This window comes from Bison bison, unplaced genomic scaffold, assembly GCF_000754665.1.
Source record: "Bison bison bison isolate TAMUID 2011002044 unplaced genomic scaffold, Bison_UMD1.0 scf7180017864181, whole genome shotgun sequence".
Lineage (NCBI taxonomy): Eukaryota > Metazoa > Chordata > Mammalia > Artiodactyla > Bovidae > Bison > Bison bison.
Genome location: NW_011494753.1, coordinates 69,726 through 81,236, shown reverse-complemented (window position 1 = coordinate 81,236; position 11,511 = coordinate 69,726). Strand labels below are relative to the sequence as shown.

At 50.9% G+C, this 11,511-nt stretch overlaps 1 protein-coding gene across 1 annotated transcript in view; it reads left to right on the top strand.

Annotated features, from left to right (window-relative positions):
• The first annotated feature begins 218 nt into the window (after window positions 1-218).
• CTSH (cathepsin H) overlaps window positions 219-11,511 on the top strand; it is a 20,870-nt gene continuing 9,577 nt past the window's right edge. The window contains exons 1-7 of the mRNA XM_010843219.1: window positions 219-377; window positions 4,654-4,685; window positions 5,327-5,432; window positions 6,699-6,769; window positions 7,406-7,510; window positions 9,883-9,969; window positions 10,754-10,809. Coding sequence (XP_010841521.1) covers window positions 287-377; window positions 4,654-4,685; window positions 5,327-5,432; window positions 6,699-6,769; window positions 7,406-7,510; window positions 9,883-9,969; window positions 10,754-10,809 — 548 coding nt within the window. The 5' untranslated portion in view covers window positions 219-286. The remainder of the gene's footprint in view (window positions 378-4,653; window positions 4,686-5,326; window positions 5,433-6,698; window positions 6,770-7,405; window positions 7,511-9,882; window positions 9,970-10,753; window positions 10,810-11,511) is intronic.

Genomic DNA, 11,511 nt, shown 5'->3' with positions numbered 1-11,511 from the left:
TGAAAGATGAGAAGAGGGTAAGAAGGAGGCGACTGAGACCGAGGGAAGTCGAAGGCCACCATCTCTCAGGAGCAAGGGCTTCCCGGATTGTTTTGCACCCTCCACCTCTTCCCCCTCCTCCTCCCCCGCCTTCCTCCCCTCCTCCCATCCCCCTCCCTCCTCCTCCTCCCGCCCCGCCCGCCGCCCGGCCCCGCCCCTCCCACTGTCCCGAGCACATTTTGGCCGCCTGCCCCGCAGCCCTCCAAGCCAGCCCTCGACCGCCGGCCGAGCAGTCACAGCCGCCGCGATGTGGGCCGTCCTGCCGCTACTCTGCGCGGGAGCCTGGCTCCTGGGCGCCCCGGCTTGCGGCGCCGCCGAGCTGGCCGCGAACTCTTTAGGTACGGGGACTCCGGGGACCGGGACGAGGCGCCCCCGGAGAGGAGCCGGCAGGTCGGAGACTCTGGAGAACTTGGGCGGGTCCGGACTCTGCGCTTGGGAGGAGCCGGGCAGCGCACATCGCAGGCCCGAGGCCCTGGGGCTCTGCGGGTCGGGACCGGAGTCATGGAAGGGTGGCCTGGGTGATGCGTGGGGAGTGTGGGCTAGAGAAGGGGGAGGTTTGGAGGGTGAGCGTCTTGCGGGACCCGAGGAGCGGATGGATAGGTGCCCGGGGCGCTCAGGGGCTCTGACAGGAAACGCCCCAGCCAGAGGCTAGCAGGGACTTCCCAGCCTTTTCTGGCAGCTCCCAGAGACTGGGCACAGGGGACGTCCCCAGGGGTGCCTTGAGAGCCTGTGAATGGGTTGGACCTGACCTTTCAAGGAGTGACTGTGCAGAGCCATAGCAGATTTAGCCCCTGAAAACTGAGGCTGTTTGTTCCAAGGACCCAGGGTGTAAGGTCAAGCCCCAGGGCTCCCCTGTAAGGCCCCAGGGCTTCCACTCAGGAAGCTGAGTGGTCCAGCTTCCGGCTGCTCTTACCCTAGTTCTGTTGCTGCAGATCCAACCACCTTCCCAAGCTAAAGGCTCTCCCGAAGGCCCTCCTGCCTTGCCCCCTGTCCACCACCCTCAGCCTCAACCCACCGCCCACAGGCTCTGACCTCCCAAGACCACCTGCCTCCTCCCCCTGAGGACAAAGAATTGTAGCCAAAGAGCAGCCTGCTGCTGCTGCTAAGTCGCTTCAGTCGTGTCCAACTCTGTGCGACCCCAGAGACAGCAGCCCACCAGGCTCCCCCGTCCCTGGGATTCTCCAGGCAAAAACACTGGAGTGGGTTGCCATTTCCTTCTCCAACGTGTGAAAGTGAAGTCGCTCAGTTATGTCCGACCCTCAGCGACCCTATGGACTGCAGCCCACCAGGCTCCTCTGTCCATGGGATTTTCCAGGCAAGAATACTGGAGTGAGATGCCATTGCCTTCTCCAAAGAGCAGCCTGGAAATAGGACAAAGATCCCTGAGGCTGAATCTTTTCCACTAGAATCTTGCCTCATTCCTCCCAACCCAAAGATGCAAGGAAGCCCCCCAGTCTTGCAGACCTAGGAGGACACCCAGCTCAGCTCAGTCCCAACCTAAAGAAACCCAGCTGCCCGCAAGCCAGAGCCGTGTGGCCTGCGTGGAGGAGGGGGGCTGGTGCTGGAAGCCGTTCTTCCAGAGTAGGGTTTGGCATGCTTCTCCTGTGAATAGCCAGATAGTAAATATTTAAGGCTTTTTGTGGACCACACAGTCTCTGTATCAGCTACTTAATTCTGTGCTGAAAGTAGCCAAAGGCGGTATGTAAATGAATGAGCCAGTTGTGCTCCAAGAAACTTTTATTTAGACACACTGAAGTTTGAATTCAGATGATTTTAAAGTGCTACACAATGTGGTTTTCAAAAAAAACGTTTTTAAACGTGAACATTCTTAGCTTGTGGGCCATACAAAAACAAGTGGCAGGTCAGAGTTTGCTAACCCCTGTTCTAGATAGTACCATGTGCTCCCCGAAACAGCACACAAGGAAAGGATGTGTGCTTTCTTCCAAAAGTCACAATGGACTGCAGTGGGTCTGAGATTAGTGAGCAGGGGTCACCAGATATCCTTCTGGCCCCACCCCAAGATCACTTCTGGCTTTTTCTCCCTCTGACCTCGAACGAATGAGAAGTAGTGCTGGATTTTCACGCCTGCTTGTAGCTTTTGAAACCTCTGCAGGCAAACATTGGTCAGTTGTCCTAAACTCTATCTGCCTCAAGCCCTGGTCTTCTAAAGCCATCAGGCTTCCCTGGTGGCTCAGATGGTAAAGTGTCTGCTTGCCAATACAAGAGACCTGGATTTGATCCCTGGGTTGGGAAGATCCCCTGGAGAAGGGAATGGCAACCTACTCCAATATTCTTTCCTGGGAAATCCATGGACACAGGAGCCTGGCAGGGTGCTCTGCATGGGGTCGCAAAGAGTCAGACACAACTGAGCAACTTTCACTTCACTTTTTCTCTTCTGAAGCCATCAGCTATAATGGCTAACCAAGATTTGCAGTCCTCTAAACCCCACACAGGGCATATCCTGGAGAAATGTGCATTTCTTTCTCAGGAAAAATGGCTGTCACTTGGTTTCTGGAACAGATCTATGACCCACAAGGGGAGAGCTAAATTCCACACAACTGTGATCTTCCAGCTGCAGGGTGTGGATTGGTGGCACACATGTGTGTGCTCAGTTGTGTCCAATTCTTTGTGACCCCATGGATGATAGCCCACCTGGCTCCTCTGTCCATGGGATTCTCTAGGCAAGAATAGTGGATGGGCTGCCATTTCCTCCTCCAAGGGATCTTTCTGACCCAGGGATCAAGCCTGTGTCTCCTGCATTGGCAGACGGATTCTTTACCACTGTACCACCTGGGAAGACCAGTGGAGGAACACAGAAAAGTACCAAGTGATACCAGTACAGACAGTAAATCCATTTCCACACCCTTTACTTCCAAGTGTCAGCTGCTGGGGTCCTAGAAATAATGTATAGTAATAGAGTGCCATGTGATGTGGGGGTGTAGAAAGGAGTACGAGGAATTGCGTGACTTTGCTCTAAAACTTGCCTTCTGTTCCCAGAAGCAATAAGCAATCCTGCTTATCTGAGCAGAATTAATCAGCCCTTTGAAAGGGCTGAGACAAAGATCAGAATTAATGCTAACCCATTCAGAAAAACAGGTAATAATCACTCATGAATATATAAATCCATGAGGAGGGCATTAATTAAGTTTAATTTACCTCATTAAGAGATGCCTCTCCAATGCAAGTTTACTTTTTGTTTAACAGTTACTTTTCATTAGGTGTAATATATTTGACATGTTTTTAATCAGTTGGAGTCTTAATAATGATGATGACTTAATCCAGAATGAACTTTTATAATATCCAGGGGTATATGGGTCACCAGGAGTAACAGTAATTTAAATATATACTTTCCATGCTTGTCATTGCATAAAAGGATACTAGAGCAATGAAGTATAAACAGATACTCCCTGGGACTTCCATTGTGGTCTAGTGGTTAAGACTCTACACTTCCAATGCAGGGGGCATGGGTTTGATCCCTGGTCAAAGAACTAGGTCCTACATGCCCTGCAATGTAGCCCCCCCAAAATAAATTAAACAGATGCTCCCTTAGGATAAAATTCTGTGAGATATAGATGGAGATGGGGGTTCAAGGAGAAAAAGAAACTGTATGAACTATTCAGCTCTTATAGAAGGGCTTGTTCATGTTATTGATGGTGAATATCACATCGTGATGTTATATGGAATTCTTTGGCTAGCATCCTTTGAATACGATGGAACAGTCATATTTTTAAACGTCATTAATTGCAATAAACTGGTGTACATCCTTTGCAGCTATTTAAATTTGAAATGCAATTTTACATTTAAAAATGTACAAGGGTGGATATAGTAAGAGTCTACAAACAACTAGGCAGCCCGTTTTTGTAAATAAAGTTTTATTGAAACAGTCAGACCCCTTCATTTTCACAGGCGAGAGTAGAGTTGAGTAGTTGTAACAGACTGTAGAGATTGCAAAGTCTAGGATATTTACCATCTGTCCCTTTTTAAAAAATTACTGACACCAGGTATATAAGGGTTTTTAAAGTATTTATTTGTGTTATCATGAATAACAAGCTCTCTGTTAAATTCAAAACTTTTTTTTATTTTATGTATTTATTTTTGGCCTCACCATGCAGCATGTGGGATTAGTTCCCCAATCAGGGATCAAACCCCCTGCATTGGAACTACAGTGTTAACCACTGGATCAATAGGGAAGTCCTGGCATATAGGTTTTTAAATTAACTTCTTAAAATATGACACAGAAGAGAACACAAATCATTAAATATGCATTTCAGTGAATTCTCATCATCTAAACACACTCGTGAAACTGGCACCCAGATGAAGCCACAGAACATTACCAGCACCCCACAAGCCCCCTTTGACTTCTCACTAAGTATTACCATTATCCAGATTTTTAATACTATAGGTTAATGGCATGTACTTTTTCAAAATTAATTTGGAGCACAAAAGCAGTAAGAATTTAGTTCCTTTTCAAATTCTGCATTATATACCACCATTTTTGGTGCTTTAAGTTTAACCCAGTTTATTAAAATGCAGATCAGTTCTCTTGTGCCCCACTTGGCTATAGACATGACCACAAGGCACCCAGACCTAATTTTTTTTTTCTCCTTTTTGCAGAGAAGTTTCACTTTCAATCATGGATGGTGCAGGTCAGTGTCCAACTTCTTCTTTCTGAAGTTTCTCATTTCACTGTTTCCTGTTATCAGAACAGACTGTCCTAGATTTGAGACGATGAAGGAGGAATTTCCAGCCCCCATCCCCTGGGTCTTTCCCACATGGGGATGAGTCAAACGCCACAAAAAGATTTCGTTAAGTGAGTTCCTTCCAAACAGTGGTCTGGTCCCCAGTAGTGAAGTTGGCTAGCAGCCTTGGAAACCTTCAGATTTATTTACATTTTTTGTATTCAAATCACATTGTGTAGCTGGCTGCAAAATCAATCGAAAAACACTGGTGTGCATATTTTTGAAAAATGGTGATTTCTGCCATGAACTTGACCTAGTGCCAGTTGTGGCATCCAGGGCTGATCTAAACGTGACAGGTCATTCACCTGGCCTTCTCGATCTCTTAACTGACTCTACGGCAGCTGCATAGGCTTCATTCTGGCCACAGGCCCCTGGAGGCAGAGGGGTTCCTATATAAACCCAGGGCAGTGTCCCACCACTAATACAGTTTTGGCCTGAGAATCATGGCAGGAAGAAAACCTCCATTCCTCCTCTTAGAAGACAAAACCGTTACCCTCTGGTAAGCAGCGTCCTGTTTCCATGACGTATTGCTTGCTAATGTGTTTCAGCATCAAAAGAAATACAGCTCAGAGGAGTACTACCACAGGCTGCAGGTGTTTGCCAGCAACTTGAGGGAGATCAACGCCCACAACGCCAGGAACCACACATTTAAAAGTACGTGGGGACACCTTGCCTCCAGGCTGCTCATCCCTGGGAGGAGAGAGCAGTTCAGATCTGGAAAGAAACGAATGATTACAGGGTCCACTGGGCTGGGGAATGGGGCAGGGGGAGAGCAGCCACCCAGGCTCTGAAGCTGGGGCCGACCTCACATTCCAGCTCTGCTATTGTTCTCTGAGATTCAAGGGGTTGTAACTTTAGGGTGTCCCTCCAAAGGGTTGTGGTGTTTCTGCTTTCTGAGGGTCCAGCCCAGACGCTGAGCCCCTGGGCTGCCGAGGGGAGCAGCGCTTCTGGACTCACGAGCAGCTCCTTAGGACATCTGCCTTCAGTCTGGGTTCGTTTCACTAGAAACACGCTGCATGCGCTGAGGACTCAGAAGTGACGGCACTGTCAACTGAGTGAGTAACATGGGCAGAAGCGTGAAGTGGAAGGAAACCTCAGTTTGAACCTCATTTCTGCCCAGTATTGGCTGTGTCAACCCTGGGGGGCGTTGACAGCTCTGAAGTTTCACTGGACTGTCAAGTGGAGATCATAAGGCTCCCCCCGCCAGGCTATGAAGACTGAAGGAGGTAACAGGTGGCAGGCACTTGGCACAGGTGTGGTGGTTCGGTACCTGGACGTCCACCAGACCTACTAACGGGGCATCTAAAAAATGGGTGCCCAGGCCCCACCCCAGGCCCACTACATCCGCATCTCTGGGGTGCAGCCCAGACACTGGTACTGTTGCAAAGTTCCCCAGGGAATTCCGAAGCACAGTCAGGCTGACCTTGGTGTAGTAAATTACAGTTGACCCTTGAACAGTGTGGGGTTAGATGCACCGACTGTCTACACAGTTGAGAGTCTGAGTATAACTGATTGTCTGCCCTCCATATATGCATTTCCTCCATATGTGCACTTTCTCTGTATCCACGGTTCTGCATCCCATGATTACACCAACCCAGGATCATGTTGCACTGTAGTATTTACTATTGGAAAAAAAGCCCCATATAAGTGGATCTGCCCAGTTCAAACCATGTTGTTCAAGGGTCAACTGTAAAATCAACTATACCTCAATAAAAAAATAAATTTAAAAATTTGTTTTAAAACAATTCAACTGTGTCCATTCCATTTAAAAATTTAAAGAAGCCAAGTTGAGGGCCTGTAAATAGGACATGAGGGAACGTGAGATTTCATTATTTTTTTGTTTCTTTATTAGTGATCTACTGAACACCTCTGTTTTGTTTTTTGTTTGATTGTTTACTGTTCTGCCTTCTCTTTTTTCAGTGGGACTGAATCAATTTTCAGACATGAGCTTTGATGAATTAAAACGCAAGTATCTTTGGTCAGAGCCTCAGGTGGGTATTACTCACTGGGACCAAATCTGAGTCTTTTCTGTTTGGCTTTTTTTTTTCCGCTGTGCTGGGTCTTCGTTTGCGGAGGACTTTCTTAAGTTGCAGTGAGTGGGTGCTACTCTCTGGTTGTGGTTCACAGCCTTCTCCTTGCAGTGGCTTCTCTTGTTGCAGACTCTAAGGTGTGTGGGCTTCAGTAGTTGTGGCGCTTCGGCTTAGTTGCTCCGGAGCATGTGGGATCTTCCTGGAAGAGGGATCAAACCCGGGTCCCCTGCATTGGCAGGCAGATTCTTGACCGCTGGACCACCAGAGAAGTCCCAACTAATAATATTTTAGCATAAGTAATATCCAAAGTATTGCATGGGATGTACACTACAACTTTTTCATCATTGATCTAAAATTCAACTTTAACTGGGTGAACTGTATGTTTATTTGCTAAATCTGCCCTCCCTGTCCTAACTGCCCCAACGTGAGTGCCCCAAAGGACCTGTCATTTAGCATTTGGAACTAATAGGGTGCAATAGGATGGTCCTGACAACCATAATCTTTCTCATTCTTTTGTGGTGACTATTTTAATTACATACTTTTCCATCAGAAATGGGTTTTTTCCCCCCTGAAAAAAATTGTAATTTGTCATTTCAGAATTGCTCAGCCACCAAAAGTAACTACCTTCGAGGTACTGGTCCCTACCCACCCTCCATGGACTGGCGAAAAAAAGGAAATTTTGTCACACCAGTGAAAAATCAGGTATGCATGATGGTCCCCAGTTTTTCCTCCAAAACAGCCACATTTTCAGACAGTATGCCAGGAAGAGAAACTCAAGAGAATCCCAAAACACAAAGAGTAATATCCCCAACTCCATTATTTTTTCATTATCTCTCTAGCTACCTTCCTCCAAAAGGCCAGGAGGTCGTTGTTTTTATGGATGTAGTTCCTGTCTGGGCTGAAGTGTACCCCTTCCCTCCTGCTCCACTGCCCTGTCTAAAGCTCCCTGCTGGCCCTAAACATCTGTGCCCTTCTGTAACTGGATACGGGACCCCATTCCTACACGTCTTTTCTTCCTGTCCTCCATCCACTCCACAGGGCACCAGGTCCAGCCCCTCCCTGGCCCTCTGCCTCCCTCAAGGGAGCTGCAGGTGGTCAACGAACAGCATGGAACCCCGCATTGCAGACGTGCTCTGAAGAGCGCCTCCTGCACGACACAGCGTGCCTGGCGAGGCAAGTGGTGGCACGTTCCTGCCCTGAGGGCTGAGGGTCCCACACACTGCTGGGTCCTGGAGAGTCTGGGCCCTGCTGTCCCCGGAAGCAACAGTGCAGTGGCCATGTTCAGAAGCATTCCCACCTCTTGCTCCCAGGAAACAGGGTGAAGGTTGCCTTCCTGGTAGCACTTGGCTTTCCACTGAAACTCGCCATGAGAAACATTTTCTCCTTTTCCTAAAATCCACGTGACGCAGCCATGATGCCCCCAGGCTCACTGAATTCCCAGAGCCTGCCTAGTGAGCTAGATGGTTCAACGAGAACCCAGAAGCCAAAACGAGTCTCCACTTCAGCAGAGGGGTAGGATGAAGTCAGTCCCCTCCCCCAAGACCCCAAGGTGGCTTTTAACCATCTGAGAATCCCGGGACAGTTCAAAGCCCAACAGGTATTCAATGTGGAAGCCTGAACCCCCTCACCCTCTGGGCAAGGAAGAAGCAGAGGTCTGCCAAGGATGTTCTGGGTCCTCTCGTTAGCTAGCTATCAGGCAGGAGAGAGACCCCTGAGCAGAGGGGCCGGAACAAGGTGGTCACCCCTGTGGGTGTGTATGGACTTTCACTATAGCCACAGTTTGGTTACAGGTGTGAAGACAGGATCTGACATTAGCTCAGCAGCCTCAAGGGAGGCTAAAGGTGCAAAGCAAGTGGGTCTCCACTCAAGGCCTGCTCTGTCTCTTTCCTCAGTGGCCAAGCCCACCTCCTTGACCAGAGATACTCTGATCAGACCCTCCCCTCCCGCTGCCAAGGGAAGGATTTGAGAGGAAGAGACTGGGGATGGGGGGAGGGTGAAGGCTCTTTCCAGGAGACAAGCGAGGAGGAGTGGACAAGAACAGTGAGGAAAGGATCTTAGGAGATGTTTCAGAAGTAGTCTATGGACGGTTGAGCCAGTGAAGGGCGGAAAAGAGACAAAGATGGGGATAAGAGAAAGATGCTGACAGCAGCTGGTGTTACTGAACCCGTGGGGTAACTGCATGACTGGCAGGATCTTATCTGCGCTTCTGACAGTTCTGTGGGGCAAGCACGGTGGTTCCCATTTTACAAGTGATGAAACTGGGGGATGGGGAGACACCCCTTGCCCAGCTCACATAGTGGGTGGGGGCAGGACTGTGATCTGAAGTAGGCAGGCAGGCTCCAGCACCCGACACCTGGCCCCAATGAGGTGTCAGGAGACTGGTCAGTGGCCGTAATCATGGTAGAGGACGGGGAGATGGATGGCTGGGGCAGGACACACAGGGTCTATGGTGTCTGGGGTGTATACTGGTGGGGTCCTCTGGGAGACAGGTGGTCTGGGTCTGGGCAGAGGTCAGAGCTGAAGTGGGGTCTGGGAAGTTGTTAGTTTAAAAGGACTGTGGGTGAGATTGGAGGGGGAAAGGTGAGAGAGAAAATTCTGGAAACAGGACTTTGGTGAGTCCTTCTGTTGGGAGCAGTGGGAAGAAGAGAATCCAGCAGGAGATTCAGAAGCAGAGAGACTTCCCAGGCAGTCCAGTGGTTAAGACTCTGAACTTCCACTGCAGAGGGTGTGGGTCGATGCTGGTTGGGGAATTAAGATCCCTTGTGCCTCGTGGTGCAGCAAGGAAAGAAAAAAAGTAGAAGGACATGTAGAACAGCACAGAATGGAGTCGGGAGGAACTCTGGCCCTTGCAGGACATTGGGGGTTGGTCAGCGAGGGGCCGGATGGGGAGGCAGCTGCTGCTGCCCTTTTACAAGCCTCAGTCTTCTCATCTGTAACATGCGGAGAAGGATGCCGGCCACTTGGGGCTTGTGAGGATCAGCACGGATAGATGTGAGTTGGGGCTTGGTCCACTGAGGTTCTCGGGAGCCTGAGGGGCCCAGGTTCTGACTCCCTTTCTCCACTCTGGCCTCCAGGGCAGCTGTGGCAGTTGCTGGACCTTCTCCACCACCGGGGCCCTGGAGTCTGCTGTCGCCATAGCAACAGGGAAGTTGCCCTTCCTGGTGAGTGACCAGCTGCGGGGCGGGGTGGGATGTGGGGAGTGTGGGATCAGGGTCTCCTGCAGGGGTCACAGCTTGGCTCTGAGCCCTGACTTGGTGGGGCAGGCCAGGCCTTCAGGCTTCTTCAGGGCATTAGATGAGAGTGGCCATGTCAGCTGGACTTTGTGTCCCAGTCTCATGGATATTTGGCATACAAACCTCCCCTGACAGTTTGGAAGGACTGAGGCTCATTCCTGAGTGGGTCTGGGTGTTCCTCGGTCTGGGAACCCAGGGCCTTCAGGGAGCAGAGCCTGCCTGGGAGGCAGCCCTGTAGGAGCTGCACCCCTCCCAGGCTGGTCGTCTTCCTGCAGGGGAGAGCTAGGACCCGTGTATTCACCTCTGGAGCCCCCAGAGCAAGGGGTGACTGTCGGACCACGGCGTCCTGCATAGGGAAGCAGGGGAAGAGAGGGCTAGACTGGCGAGGGCCACCAGGGCCCAGGAGTAGGGAAGGCCTGTCCCCTCCCTCCCACATGCCACCATGGGGGCCCACCTATGTGCACCCTTCAGGCCCCTCCTCACCCTCTCACATGCCGGCTTGGCTGCCAGGTCATCACTGAGCTCTTCCCCAAAAGGCGCTGGCTCTGGGCTGGCCCCCTGGACACAGAGATGGACCTCGCCCTGGGGGAGTATAACCTGATCCTCCTGACCCAGAGCTGGCGGGGCCACGGGTGTGGTCGGCTCAGAGGGCCCTGAGCTGAGGGCTCTCCCAGTGAACACCTAGCTCACTGGGTATGTGTTCCTTCTCCAGGCTGAGCAGCAGCTGGTGGACTGCGCCCAGAACTTCAACAACCACGGCTGCCAAGGGTACGTCCCAGACCAGGGTGGGGAGGCCTGGAGCCCCTTCTCATTTCCCGGGGTTACTTCTGTTGGGTCTAGGATGGGCCGAGACTCTGTCCTGGGTGGAAGCAAAATTGGCCCCACTTAAAGAGGAGGATGGTCACCCCACATACCCGAGGTCCATCAGCTGGAGTGGGCAGAGCTATAAGCCAGGCCCGGGCCTGTCTGCTCCCAGAATCTGTCCTCTTTCCCTGTTGTCACCTGGCTGTCACCCCTCAGCACATTTGGCCTCATCCACCACCCGGGCCTCTGTGTGAGTGGCCAAAAGAATTCACAGAATGAGAAGCACGTTGTCCTGCAGAAGCAAGATCCACACACCGGTGTCTGGTCGGCTGTCTGCGAATTCTCTAGGGCAGCAGTCCCCAACCTTTTTGGCACCAGGGGCTGGTTTCATGGAAGACGATTTTCCCATGGACTTGGGGTATGGGGAGGGAGATGGAGTGGGGATGGTTTCAGGATGATTCAAGTACAGTACATTTATTGTGCTTTTATTCTAATCTAATGTTGATGATGACAGGAGGTACCGGTCCGCGGCCGGGAGACCGGGGTCCCCTACTCTAAAGCTCTGGCTGCCCCAGCTCTGCAGGCTGTGTGAAGGAGCTTTTCTATAGATGAGGTGCCATGTTCAGGCAGAAACACTGTATTTTGCCAGGCCTGCTCTCTTGGCCC